The sequence below is a fragment of the Lacerta agilis genome, chromosome 12, assembly GCF_009819535.1.
Source record: "Lacerta agilis isolate rLacAgi1 chromosome 12, rLacAgi1.pri, whole genome shotgun sequence".
In the NCBI taxonomy this organism is placed as follows: Eukaryota; Metazoa; Chordata; class Lepidosauria; order Squamata; family Lacertidae; genus Lacerta; species Lacerta agilis.
The window spans coordinates 31,819,912-31,834,583 of NC_046323.1; the positions used below are offsets into that span (position 1 = coordinate 31,819,912).

The 14,672-nt window shown below is 44.2% G+C and overlaps 1 protein-coding gene across 1 annotated transcript in view; it reads right to left on the bottom strand.

Moving 5' to 3' along the window:
* CDK14 (cyclin dependent kinase 14) overlaps window positions 1-13,775 on the bottom strand; it is a 224,419-nt gene extending 210,644 nt beyond the window's left edge. Inside the window, 2 exon segments of the mRNA XM_033165618.1 lie at window positions 4,552-4,583; window positions 13,528-13,775. Of these exon segments, the coding sequence (XP_033021509.1) occupies window positions 4,552-4,583; window positions 13,528-13,627 (132 nt within the window). The 5' untranslated portion in view covers window positions 13,628-13,775.
* Window positions 13,776-14,672: the final 897 nt, after the last annotated feature.

Genomic DNA, 14,672 nt, shown 5'->3' on the forward strand with positions numbered 1-14,672 from the left:
GCAATGGATGCAAACTACAAGAAAGAAGATTCCACCTAAACATTAGGAAGAACTTCCTGACAGTAAGAGCTGTTCAACAGTGGAATTTGCTGCCAAGGAGTGTGGTGGAGTCTCCTTCTTTGGAGGTCTTTAAGCGGAGGCTTGACAGCCATCTGTCAGGAATGCTTTGATGGTGTTTCCTGCTTGGCAGGGGGTTGGGCTGGATGGCCCTTGTGGTCTCTTCCAACTCAATATTTCTATGATTCTATGATTCTACTTCCTGCAGATCATGTGTACTAACTCCACTCCTGCCCTCAAAATAGCAAACTTGCATGCATGGAAGACAAATTCTATACACTCCAAACATATCGCTTCCAGAGAACCTAGACAGCTGAATTGCTCAGAACTTCCCTCTGTGTTTTTAACACTGTTCCCCATCCCCCGCAGGCCCATTTATCATTCTTTTTTATATTTCCTACACACTGCACTAAAATCTGTGCTTCCCATTCGTATCAGATCCCTTTGCACTTCACCGATTCCTCCCCCCACACACACACACTCAATCTCTACATCGGCATCCTGGTGCATAGGGGCAGAAGAACGACCTCCTTTTCACCGATGAAGCATTGTTTGTGTGTAAAAATCAATAGCTTACTATATAAAGCAAAGAAACAGCAAAAAAAAGTTGATGGCTGCCCATCTTGCCTTCCACTGAAGAGGTTAAGAGATCAGCTATTTCGCTGCTGTCCCCCATCACAAAGGTCAGCAGGTCTCTGCGAATGGTTCTGCTGACCCCACTTTGAAAACAAAGCAAAATAAACCTGAGATGGAACAGAATAAGTAATCATTTAAATAAAAGACAGTTCCCAGAATCTTCTGGCAGATAACAACTTCTAATTTAGTGCCTTGCCTGCTTTATTGTTGATGGGTGGTGGGGAGGACAGGAACATATTTTGCCCTCCCTTAGCCTGTAATGCATGCCCCATTCAAAGCAGCTGTTTGAGATTCCACTCCAATGCAATCCATTAGCAAGAAAGGAAGTTGTCAAGAAAGCAGAGAAGTAATTATGCTCTACACACAGTCCACTCCATTTTTGCCAAATAATCTATCAAGGGTTGGCACTTATCTTAAGCAGTTTCTCAGACAACCCACAGCAATGCAGATTGAAGTCATCTGCCCCACGATCCAGCAACCCTACACAGCTTCCACAGGGCACAAGGATGCCAATCTTACATAACCCGTATGCCCTGAACCCACACTATTGAAATGCAAAAACAGACGCCAACGCACTAGCAGAATACCATGATGGCGCAAGAGGTGAATGGAGCAGCAAGAGCCAGTTCAAATCTCACCTTAACAATGAACTTACTAGGTGACCTTGACCAAATGACTGTTTCTTTCAGCCTCGGTCTTCCTCAAAATTCCACAAAATGGGCACAAGGCCAACCTGCACCTCACACTTTTTTAGGATTGCTAAAATAATCCATGCAAAGCCCTTTGAACACTCAAAAGAACTTTGGGAGAGCGAATTACTACTATCATTAAATGAATACCAGATGTCAGAGATGGGGAAACCCTTTTTCAATCCAAGGGCTGCATTCCCTTGTGGGCAACCTGTCAGGGGCAGTATGCCGGGGGGGGTCCAGGTGCAGAAATGAGTGGGCAACGTACCCTTGGACAATAGGCTGTATTCCAACCATGCAGAGGCCAGGGATGTCTACATCCCTGCCCCTGCACATCCACATCCAGGCAAGTAGAAAGGCCCAATCACAGTCCAAGAACACGTTCCAGACATGCAAAATAACTTGGAGGAGGATGCAGAGGAGGGTGAGTGACAGGGGTGACCTAGGGAGGATGCCAAGGGCCAAACAGAGAGCTATGGGAGACTGCATTTGGTGTCACAGCCTGAGGTTCCACACCCCTGCCCATATACAACCATGAACAAATTAAGAGGCTTTCGGTTTTACCACGGTTTTCGTGAGAGAGGTCAGAAGTTAAATATCACCTAAAGCTCTTCCTTCCTCTCATTATCTTCCACTTCACTTGTAGGAGCAACAGAGCTTTTAGAAGCTCTTATTTACACAATTAGCATTACAGACTCTGGCAATCCATGCCTAAGAAAGCATCTACTAAATGTATCAAGTGCATTCTTAAAAATAAAAAAAATCACAAAAAGATTCTGAAATCTTTTGTTTGTCTGAGACAAGGAGTTGATGAAGTGTTTTAATATTTTCTTCCTGTATTATGAAATGTTAAGTAATTCTAACATCCTGTCAGTTTTGCTTGAAACTAGTCTCCTTAAAAGAGGGGAAACAAAAAACACAGTGGAGAGTGAGTGAGTGTGTGTGTGTGTGTGTGTGTGTTAATACAATAAAGAAAGAACAGTATGATACAAGCTTATTTGTAGGATTTATGAGCTAGGTTTTTAACAAAACAATTATAGTGCTTGTGCTCAGATACCATTTCTGGTGCTTTCTGGGAAGCTACATGTCCAGACCCACAAGCTCAGTGAACAAGAGACTCACTGACTTCCAAATCTTTGAGTACGTTTCATTTCCAGAGTACCATATTCCATTTATTTGTATTTCACATTGACATCACCTATGCCCACATATTTTCACTTTCCATCACTCTCAAAGCTCAGAGGCTCAAATTCTGAAGTCCTAAATCAGACAAGAGTCAAGACTGCCTTGCCTAAAACGATTCTTACAGTTCTGCAAACCTAGTCTTGGGACCCATTATCCACTGGCCACCAACCATTTCACCAGGAACAACATTAGGAAAAGTAAAACGGTTCAACGCCCTGTAGGACCAAATTTTTTAGGAGGCCAAGTTATCATATTCACCAACAGCAGTCTTGAGCCTTGCTGTGCATTTTCTTCTGGAGAAGAAATATCAACTGAAAAATGGAGGCATTATCCAAACCAACAGTCAACTGAAAGTGCTCCTTGCCAACCAGCAAAAGTTTCACCTACTCGTTTTGGACTGGACTTCTGATTTTCTATTTAATTAAGTAATAAGAGCATTCATATACCACTTAATCGTTAGCATTTCCTAAGCAGTGTACATAAAGCAAACCATACAGTATAAAATGGCAAAATAATCATAAACACACACACACACATGAATGCAACCTTACTATGCCGGCTGGAATATATATATTTTTTTAAGCCTGTGTCATGGCACCTCAAGTTCAGCAAGAACTGCACCTGTCTGATCTCAGTTGAGAGGGAGTCGCACAGTCTTGGGCTCACAGCATTTTATGCATGGCTTCTAGTTGTTACGATTTATGCATCCAAGACTGCCCCAAGGAACTCAGTGATTGGGCAGTGATATAAGGGATCATTTGGTCCTCAATATATCCTGGACCTATGTTATTAAGGGCCTTGTAAATGAATATTGAGCCTGGCCAGGTCATATATGGGCAGTCATGTAAGCTTTTAAGCACCAGAGGTATGTGTTAGCATTTTAAAAATAAATAAATTATTAAATTGGTATACCGCTCTAAACCCGTAGATCTCAGGGTAGTTCACAACATAAGTCTTTCCCCATTAATAGTATTCTCTCTCTCTAATGGAGTTAGAGAGTTTGGCTATAGCTGGAAAGATGTGGGCTCAAATCCCTACTTGGCTACAGAGGTTACAGGCTGGTCTTGTGCCAGTCTCTCTCTCTCTCTCTCTCTCTCTCTCTCTCTCTCTCTCTCTCTCTCCTCTCTGCCTCACAGGATTGTTATGAGTATAAAATGAAGGGGGAGGAACCATGTGTGTTGCCTTCAGCTCCTCAGAGGAAAGGCAGGATATAAATGTAACAAAAATAAATGGAGCTCACAGCAAAACATATAGATTTGTAAATTAAGAATCCCTGCTCGTTTTCATAAAAGGAGGATACAAGACCATGCAAATAAATAGATGATCCAAACAAATGCATAATCACAAGGAAATACTTGGGACACTCTACTCATATGCAACTATCTTTTGGTGATCCAAACTTGTACTGGCAAGTGAGTTAAACTCCAAAAGATCTCTCCTCATGAAGTTTAGCAGCGGAACAGCAAGGTTTGGAATATAAATTACATTTGTCCTGATGTTATTTGATTGCGGTTCTGTATTTTACCAGTTCATAACTTCTGTAAACCACCCAGAGGACTTCGTTGACAGGTAGCATGGAAATGTTGTAAATAAATAAATATGGAGATATATATATATGCATCTCTCTCATGTTAGTTTTCAACAAGAACCACTAGGCCAACCTTGGCCAAACAGGTAAGCCCTAGGTACTTTGGACTGAAGCTCTCATCAGCTGGCTGCAGTTGATGTGAGCAGCAATCCAACATGCCTGGAGGCCACGCAGGTTGGCAAAGGCCGGACTAGGCTTTTCTCATTTGAATGGGGGGGGGGAATTCATCAGAAGGCAAAATATATAAACATGAGCTGCATCCTGTTTGGAATCCAGTACTCATCTCAGTGTCTTTTGTCAAAAACTACATCTGAGGAGAAGGGAAATGAAAGACAGTGAAGTAAGCGACTGCAACTTTTAGTAGTAAAATAAAACAGCCTGAAATATTTCACCTACCTCATCAAAGCTGTTGTCATCTTTCTTCAAGGCTACAAAAAAGAAAAGAAAACTGGTTATCTGCACTGTATTTCAATCAGTAGCAAAGAGCCAGGGACGGAGGGAAATTAGAGGAAATATTTATCTGCATTTCACAGGTAGGCAACCTCTGATCTACAGGCCCTGTTTCATATAGGGAGCAAGGAATAATAGGAAATAGAAGAACGAAGGACAGAAAGAAAGAAAGAAAGAAAGAAAGAAAGAAAGAGAAGGTTCTGCCCACTTTTTCTCCAGCCCCTCCCACTGCCTGTTTGCACCTCACAACAGATTACCTCCAAGGGAATGGAGTCCTTGACAAAAAAAGGGCTGCCTGCCCCTGTTGTATTTATTGAATATTTACTTGCATTACACTTTACTCCAAAAAATCGAAATGTTCATAGGTTAGTAGAACTGCGTAGCAAGCATGAAAAAAAAATCCTTTAATAAGTTATAATACAACATTCAGTTGTCTCCTCTAGCTCAGCAGGACTTGAATCTGCACGTTTCTGCTGTCATTTAAGCACACCTATGGGAGATTGCAAGTGAAATGCCAGAAGTTGATTGTTCAATAAACCTATTGCGAACGCCTTGCCATCCATTGTTTACTTATAATGTATTCCATCTGTGCGAAATCAACAATTACACAATAACACACCTTCTATCCACATGGAGTTGGGCAACTAAAATGCAGAGGAGATGGCCTAGGGCTGATGAGAGCTGAAGTCCAAAACATATGGAGGACACCAGGGTCTAAGCTACACCCATATTTATGGCCCACTCATAAATGGTTCAAAATTAATAACAGTGAAGAAGAATGGGTATTGCCTAATGGATAGGTGATGGCCTGCCTTCATCTGTATGAATATATCCATTAACTTAGATCAGGGACAAGGACTTTGTGGCATTATAGAATGTTGGACTTCAGGTGACCGGAGGCAGGGCCTTTTCTGTGGTGGTGCCCTGTAAATGGAGAACCACCAGATGCATCTGCTGTCAGATGAAGATCCCTAGATTATGTTGTAGCTGAAGGAACATTCCACAGAAAATGACTACATATGGAAGATTCATTTCCAGGTTCCAGGTATGAGGTGCAACGGGGGGGGGGGGAGTCATGCATGCATGATCACATTGCATTGCTTTGCTCCCCCCATCTCAGCAGTTAAAGGATGGCCCACCCTAACTTTCAATTTTCTAGTAAAAAAATATGTCAAACGTATAGCTAAAAAGGCATCTGTGACTATTTACAAACTTAACATTGACATATTTTAGTAGTAGTGATAACTAGCGCTTCCAGCTAGGTAGCTAAAACATTGAACCAAATGGACAATTCTGCTCACAGTTTCACAATAAAATCATCAAAATGCATCTTTTTTCTGCAGTTCAAGCTACCGTATATACTTGAGTATAAGCCTAGTTTTTCAGCACATTTTTTGTGCTGAAAAAGCTGCCCTCGGCTTATACTCAAGTGAGGCAGGCGGTCCCAGCCTTCTCTGTATAACACAAGGGAACATTGCGCTGTGGGTTAAACCACAGAGTCCTAGGGCTTGCTGATCAGAAGAATGGCGGTTCGAAACCCTGCGACGGGGTGAGCTCCACAGCAGCAAAGGAGGAAGAGGAAGGAGCAGCCTAAAGGGCTGCTTTCGGGCTGCTCGTTCCTCCTCCTCTACCACAGCGGCAAAGGTGAACCGGCTTATACTTGAGTCAATAAGCTTTCCCAGGTTTTTGTAGGGAAATTAGGTGCCTCGGCTTATATTTGGGTCGACTTATACTCGGGTATATACGGTATACATTATAGCTTTTTCCACAGAAAGGCAGATTAGAGACTCTTAACACCAAGGAGTAAGAAAATCACATTATGTTTAAACACCCAGACAACAGCAGTGAAATAAGAGAGAAATTGAGAACAGCTGTAGCTCAGCATCTAACTTGCAGCAGCTGAATTGGATGGTAGCAAACAAAGTTACTAACATACAAAAGAAAAATGCTCAGCTTTTACAAGATGACTATTACCACCTTGCTGATTAAACTTCTAGCCAAATTCTCGAGTTTTAAACTAACTCCTGCACTCTTGGCTCACCCCTCACCCCAGCTTACTACCAAAATACATGATCTTTAACACACACACACACACACACAATCACACACACACAAAACAAAAGATAAAGAGTTCCTTACACACAAATATTTTTATGTACACACTTAAGCCTTTAGGGTGCATTTATTCAAAACATTTACATGTTGCCTCTCCACATATGCACCCAGGACAACTCTCAGCCTTAAGAGAAGTAGACAAATATAAGCCAAAAAGCTGCATTAAAAAGCAGCAGCAATAGCAATGCAGCTCCTAAAATGCAGAGGGACAAGCCGCAGGCAGACACCGCTGGAGAGACAGAACTACCACAAAAGAGGCCCTGCACCCGATTGCCACCCACCTAAACTTTGAAGGAGGCAGCACCCAGACCAGGGCCTCTGAAGAAGTCCTAAAAAATATTAGCAAGTTCATAAGGGGAGAACAGATCTTCTGTTGTCTATCTCTAGCAGCTGTCTATCCTTCTGCATTAATGCTACTAAACACGACCATGCATCGCCATCTTAGCACAACCACGCAGAAGGGGCAATCACACTACCTACCATGTGTTCACTACCCACCGGGTGAAGTGGCATTTTTAATCACTGGGTGATTTTGAACATCAGACCTCAAACCCCAGGCAAGACCATGCCAAATATCATCATCCTTAAAATGTGACCTCCCTGCAAACTTAGCAAAGCGTTCTAGTCCAATAACATGTGATGCAATTCTGCTAACGAAACCAAGCAGGTTTAGCCTTGTAAATTGCTGGGTGGAACCACCCGAGAACTATGCACAAGCTGCTCAGAGTTCCTTGAAGACAGGCTTATATTTAAGTAAACTGTGACACAAATTGGCACAAAAAATGGATCAAATCCTAAAATGCTTAAATTTCCCAGTGCATGCAAAATGTGAAGTCTGCAATTAATTCCATTTGGTTTCTGAAATATTTAGAACTTGCATACTGCAGTTACTCAGAATGCTCTTAAGACAGCTTCCATGGGTTTTACTGGGAGCCCCAGAAAGTGTTGTTGAAGCATTCAGAAGAGTCACTTCGGAAAACAACCAGTGATGTTGTTGGGTGCCTTTACAACAAGATCCTAACCAGATCTACTCAGAAGTCTAATGACACTTGAGGGCACTTACTCCCAGGAATTAGGATTGCAGCCTTGGTGTCTATAGTGTGCCTGGGACTCACTGGTATACAACAGGAGTGGGCAACCTTTATCCTCAGAATATGGTGGCATCATACTAGTAGAGGGTAAGAACCAGAGTCAAAAGTGAGTTTTGTTCTCTCTGCATTTTTCTGTCTTCGTCTCCCATTCCTAATTCAATTTTTATATCCTCCCTGCTAACAATGTATTTTCCACCTTTGCAAACTAAGCCAAGGAATGCAAGAAATTACCCCAAAGGCCACTTATGCCTCAAAAGCCACAGGCTGCCTAGCTCTACTTGAGAAAAAAAGGTAACTAGGGAGGGAGGGAATAGTGTTGCTTTTTTAAATATATATGTTCTTTCATTATCCAGTAGTATTAGAACTGTAGGCTAGCCACCAACGAAACTGAATCAGGAATAATATTCAGGGGACAGACAGGCACAATGCACAATTCGTTTATGGAAGTCACTGGAACAAGATAGGGCAATAGCCACCAGTCACTGGCTTTAGAAAGGGAGAACAGGCCTATCTATGGCTATTAGCCATGACAGATAAATAGCATTTCCAGGATTAAAGGCAATAAATACCAGCTACAGCCTGAGAGGCCTATTGCCTTTAGGTCTTGCCTGTGGCTTCTTGGAGATCTCTGGCTGGGCCAATGTGGGAAACAGGATACAGTACTGGCCTACAAGGTCTGCACTCTTCTCAGCTTCTTATAATTAATGAATGGACCTCAACACAATGCAGTGGTCACAACTTAAGAGTTACAGCCTACTTTTATTTCCAGTGTGCTCGCGCAATCAAGCGATTAAGAACTGCAGAAAGGGGTGAGCAGAAGGTAGATCATAATCTACTAGCAGATTGCTAGATGATTTGCAGTAGATCCACAAGGGTTTCTGGTTCTCAAATGCTTAGCAATAAAGCACCTAAAACAAATTTAAGGACAGGTGTAACCAAATCATCCATCTGGATAGGTGCGCCAAATACATTCAAGAAATAGCCTCAAACCCGCCTCCTTCAGAATTAAGGAACTGCTACATATCAGGGATTCTAACGCAAGATATTGGAATCTAGGCAGGAGTTTATCCTGAAACTAGCATTGCTTGTGTCCACATGTGGGCCTTTTTGGGATTTCCTCTTACCATGGAAAATATGATAAGTAAATATAGCCATTGTACATATCCAGTCAATCCTGGAGACATGAGCACATTTTGTGGGGTCAACAGTCTACCATTTCAGTGGGTTGCTTGTCACCAAACCCTATCTCCACTATCTCCTCCCCCAAGCACAACGCTGAACTTTTTGTTTCTGGGTAGCACCAAACCAAATAAATGCAATACCGCTGACTGCCTCATGCCCAGTTTGGAGAAGTTATTCGCTCAAGGACACCATGAAGCAAATGTGGGGGATTACCTGTGAGACTATAACCACTGCACTTACATTTGGCTTTTATATGTGTGTGTGTCGTCATCATCATCATCAGCTTTACATAAGACCTCATTAAAAGCAAAACAAAAAAAAGGAAAAGTGATACTGCTCTCTAACCTCTCCCCAAAAATCCACAAGCTTTTCCTTCTTGCCCATTGTGAAACATAGTAACTAGCTGGATAAGGTTGATAAATATTTTCTCCTGCACTCTTCCCAGAAAATATATGTATATGTATATGTACTCAGGTTCAGAAATATTTGCACACATGCCCAGAATGGGAAAAGGCAGAGGAAGGCAGAGGCAGTGGAGTCCGTCTATTAGAGCAAAAGGAACACTGTCCCACCAGTCTCAGCCACCCCACCCATTTTCCTGCCTTCTTACTAACAACCAGTTCAGGTAGCTAAACTGGCTGTCACCTTCCTCCTCCTTAGCCTCCGTGTTGCCTTTGGAGAAGAGGATAGAAGCAAAATCAGAAATAGTTAGCTCTACCTGTCACTGGGCTTGGCTTTGCTCTGTTGGCCCTCCTGCCCTGCCATTCTGAATGGACGTCACTGGAGGAGGGAGAAGTGATTGGGGAGGAACAGAAAAATGCAGCCTAGATACAGGACAATCTTTCAAGGTCTCCCCAGAGTGTGGATAGCAAGCCGCAGAACAGCAAGGAATATTGGGAATGTGTGAAAGCTAACTTGCCAAACACAGAGAGAAAAACAGGATCCTAATTATCTGTTTTGTGCCAGATCTGCAAGAACCCTCAGATGAAGTTTTGTACCTTACATGTTTGTTATCTCAAACTACATTATTCACCCTCTACCAAATAAAAAATAAAAATCCTTCCTTGCTATGGTTAATCTAACTTTGTAGCTTTGTCCTTGTGCCATCCCAAACAAAGTAATATTTTTAAGCATTCAGAGTTGTCAGATAATATGAGTTTGGCTTATATTTTACTGTACCTTAATTTGAAGGAATTACATACACACCAAGTAATCCCAACAGAAGCTTATTGCATATTTCTATCAGACATCCTTTTACACCCCTTTTCTAAGTCACTGCTGCTTTCAATGACTAGCAAAACATTTATACTGTCAAGACATACTTTTTTTAAGTTCAGCATTTGCCAATAGGGCAAAGTGGAACCAATTTTACGGGAAAATGTTAGCTTATGTCTAAAGAAGCTGTAACTAGGGTTTCATTTCAGGCAAGAAGGCGGGCAGCCAAAAAAACAAAAAAACAAAAAAAAACCCAAAACCCCAGAACTATTTAGTGACATCAGAAATATGGATGTGGGCAGCAAGTAAATACTTTAATATAAATACAAGTAGGAGGAGCATGTAGAAAATGATAGACTGGGATTTCTCAAAAGCTATCAGTAGTCATCTCACCTGACACCAAGAAACACCCTTCCTGTTTGTTTACCCCAACTTATTTTTTAAAACAACAACAACACCTAAAGCACCACTCTCCATTCCCTCTAGACCAGGCATGTTCTTTGGTAGATCACTGGTTCTTCCCAAAGAAGCTCAAGAAGGAGGTGTGAGGTTCCTAATAGGGTCCTAAAACCTTCCTACCTCCTTCTCAAAGCTTGGAAAGCACTACATAGGCTCTGGGAAAGAGACAGGAGGACTCTAGGACCCTATCAGCGCCTCACACTTCCTTCCCAAAGCCCAGTGCATAGACTGAGTGCCCAGTCCATGCACACCACTTGCACAGCCCTATGTCCCCCCCACCCCGCCTACAGCCCTTCTCCATTTATTACATTTCATTTCTTACACAGCCTGATAGACGCTTCCCTATCAGGCTGACAGCACACTGAAGTGGGAGTGTCTCCTTTTCAGAGCAAACTTTCTCAGATGATCGCCCTGTTAAGTTATCCACTTTGTTTTTTTAACAAGAAAGTAAAGCCATAGGTAATGAGGACGGTGGGTTCAGAACAGAGGTGGGGAGCCCTTTTTCAGCTCGCAGGCTGCATTCCTTTCTAGACAGCAATGGGGCAGCAGTGATCAGAGGCAATGAATGAAAATTCTAAGGTTTTTACACACACTCACATAGTCGTCTCTGTCATCCACATCCAGGGAAAGCAAAAGGCATTATCAGCTTCACATTTCCCCTTGGCAAAAGCACTGAGGAAGGGAACAATGCAGGACCGCTAAGGAGCGTGTGGCTGTAGACAGGGTGCTCTCTAAGGCCTGAAGCTCCCATCTCCTGAGTTGACTTGGAAGCAAGCACCCACCGAGTTCAGGGGAATTTTCTCCAAGAGAAATGTGCTCAGAATTTGAGGGTTTGTGCTGCGATCCTATACACACACACTGAGAATCAATGGGACTTCACCCCAAGTAAACGCACTTAGGGCGAGTTCTTGGAATTGTTCAAGACAGGGCTGTAAAGTGTCTCCCTTTGTGCACACTATCACACTCTGTACTCTAGAAAGGATATTCAGGACAAAGCAAGAAATACCAAAAAAGTGACTAAGAACTCTGTGGCAGGCGGGGCTGAGTGAAGTAAAACAGTGGTCACAAGATTTAAGATAACAGAAATGAATGGAATAGTTTAGAAGACAGGGCATCGTTTTTTCTATTCCTATGTCTCTTCCGATTGGCAATCTGGCTGGGAGATGCAACAACAGAAATTAAAATATGTGTGGCTCTCGCAATGGTGTGTCAGCCTGCAAGTCCTTTGTGAGTCAGCAAGCCAGCAGCACCGTAGATACATAACAGTATTAAGCAAAGATTTAAAGGAAAAGAAAATAACTTTGCATCCGTAAGTTGGACCAGAACCTGACCGTTCGGCTAATTCACAATTCCAACAACAGCCTCCGTTACAGCTAAGCCATCTGGAAAACTCAGCTCCCACTTATTTATACTCCACCAGCCGAAACTAGGTAATTAAGTGGCATTACAGAACAGGGCCTAATAAAATAGAGAAATAGAGAAATTGTTTTGCTATAACAATATTAACAATGGATATGTAGGAGCCCCTCCTCAAAAAAAGATGTTACCCCTCAAAGTAATTTCCAAATGCTGCTGCTCATTCATTGCACACTTTGTTATCTTCTTCTTTGGGGAGATGATTAGCTAACATTTGTGACTCATTCCTTCTCACAATAGGAAAGGAGGGTGCCTCTGAAAGGTCCAGCCAGGCTACATGCAATATGAGTAGTTTCAAGTTATAAACCATTCGGACCCACATTACTCTGACTTTCTACAACATAATGGGCATGTTCTAACTGGGTCATCTCATACATCAAATCCACGTTTGCCATGATATATGTACTTGACAGCTGCAGTCAATCAAAGCAGCAGTGAATGTATGCTACTATGATACACATTCGTCTCATTCACATTTTTTTTCAGTGCAAACCTCAGGCACGTGTAATGCAACCTGCACTAGACCTGAAGTCCTCCAGATGTTTTGGATTTACAACTCCCATCAGGCTCAGCTGCCACACTAGGACTGATGGGAGTTGCACAGGCCAAAACATCTGGAGGGCACCAGGTTGGCAAAAGCTGATGCAGTGCGTTAAGTGGTTCATCAGACACATGTACAATATACTATTCATCCCCCCCTCCCAAAGCATAACACTCAAATCCATAACTAAAGGCTATTTGAATGTATGGGTCCAGTTAATACAGAGTAACTTCTACTCCCAAGTCCAGCACAGTCCGTAATTAGCATAGAATTAAAAATCACTACTCCACTTTCAATGCACTTTTGTGAAGGTAAGGAATTAGGGGCGCCACCTTTTAACCACTCTTGACTAAACGAGAGAGAATTTAGTTCAGGTTTGCAAAGGAATAACTAACTAATCTTAAAAATAACTAATCTTAAATTATCTCCAATACACGAACATCGAACCTTACACTATGATATAAAATATACTCACAGAGTAAAGTTTTGTTAAGTGTCGAGCATTAATACTCGACGGTTTTAAAAATAAATAAATTTTAGGGCTGTTAGCCCAAATACATTGAACAGGGAATCACTTCTAATTGAGACAGTTATCTAGGTTTGGGGGCGGGGGGGGGGTGAATCTGATCTAGCAGCAACTGTTGCTTATTCGACCAGATGTTGCACAAAAAAAATGAAAGAGGACATCATCCGCATAAAGCGACCCAGAATAAGAGCTCTCCCCGCCCCCCTTAGCGCTTCCTCGCGGGGCAAGGGCACCCAAGGAGGAGCAAGCGAGGCGTAAGCAATGCCGCCCCTCGCAGCCGGGATGGCTCGCAAAAAATAATGATAGACGCCCTACGCGCAGCTGAGCGAGCCTAACCCACCGACGTCCCCCGGCTTTACTCGCTCGCTCTCACCCACCGATTCGGCCGAAACTCTCCGACAAAGTTCGCCGCAACTTTTTCATCCTGCTGAGCTTCTTCTCGGCGGGCGGCGGCTGCGAGTCGAGCAGGTCGCACATCTGGCTCCGCTGGGCGAGGGCAAGAGGAGGAGAAGGAGCAGAAGGGGGCGGCGAGAAAGTCACCGACCCAGCGCCCGCCCGGGAGCGGGGCAAGAGGAGGGAACCTCAGCCCGAAAGGAGGCGGCTTGCCGATGCTGCTCGGCACGCGCACAACACGCCCCAGGGAAAGCCCCGCTCCGTCCGGCTGAGAAGGGGGCTGGCTGGGGAAGCGCTGCGCCCTCTCACTCTTCTTACGCCGCTACTTCGCCGTCCTCACCCATATAGCCAAGTTTCTCCCGCCCGCCCCTTCGAGGAATTGGGCGACGCGCTCCCCGAGACAATGAGGGGTGGAGAAAGGAGGCGAGGGCGGGGGGGGGGAAGAAAGAGACCCCGCGGATGGGGAGGGTAAGGGAGAAAAGCAGGAGGAAGGAGGGAGGAAGGCGCCGAGGAGGAGCAAAGCCCTGTCAGGGGCTGCGGCCAGAAAAAGGGAGGCTGCTGCTGCTGCTGCCGCCCCTCAGCCGAGCGCCACAGCAGCAGCTGCAGCAGCTGCTCTTCCAGCCGCGGCCCGAAGAACAACTCTCTCCCTCCCGGCCGCCCTCGCTCTCTCCCCTAGAGGCGGAGGCCGCCCACGCCCCGCCCACGCTCCCCGCTCCGCGCGCCGCTCATTGGCCCGGGCGAGGGACGCCGGCTCGTCGGGGAGTTTTCTTTCTCTCCCTCGCCAGCGTTCAATTCTCTTTCTTTCCCTCACAATGCAATTGGGTTCCTTTTCTTCTCTCAGTCGTCAGGCCCCGAACCAGCCCCGTTCCCTGCGCGAGGCTCACTTGATATATAGGCGGGAACTTTTGCTCCCGAGGAAACTGAGCACGGGAAACTTGGCGGCCTCTTGAAGTCAAACACACACCCCCCCAAGCGCAATTCCGAAGTAAGTTTACTCTCAAGAGAAGCCCCGCCAAATCTGGCGAGAGGAGGACTCTCCTCCTTCTCCAGTGCCGCCTTCTTTGACTTGGTCCCCCTCCAGATGTTTTCGACGGCAACTCCTGCCATCCCTGACTGTGCTAGCTGGGGG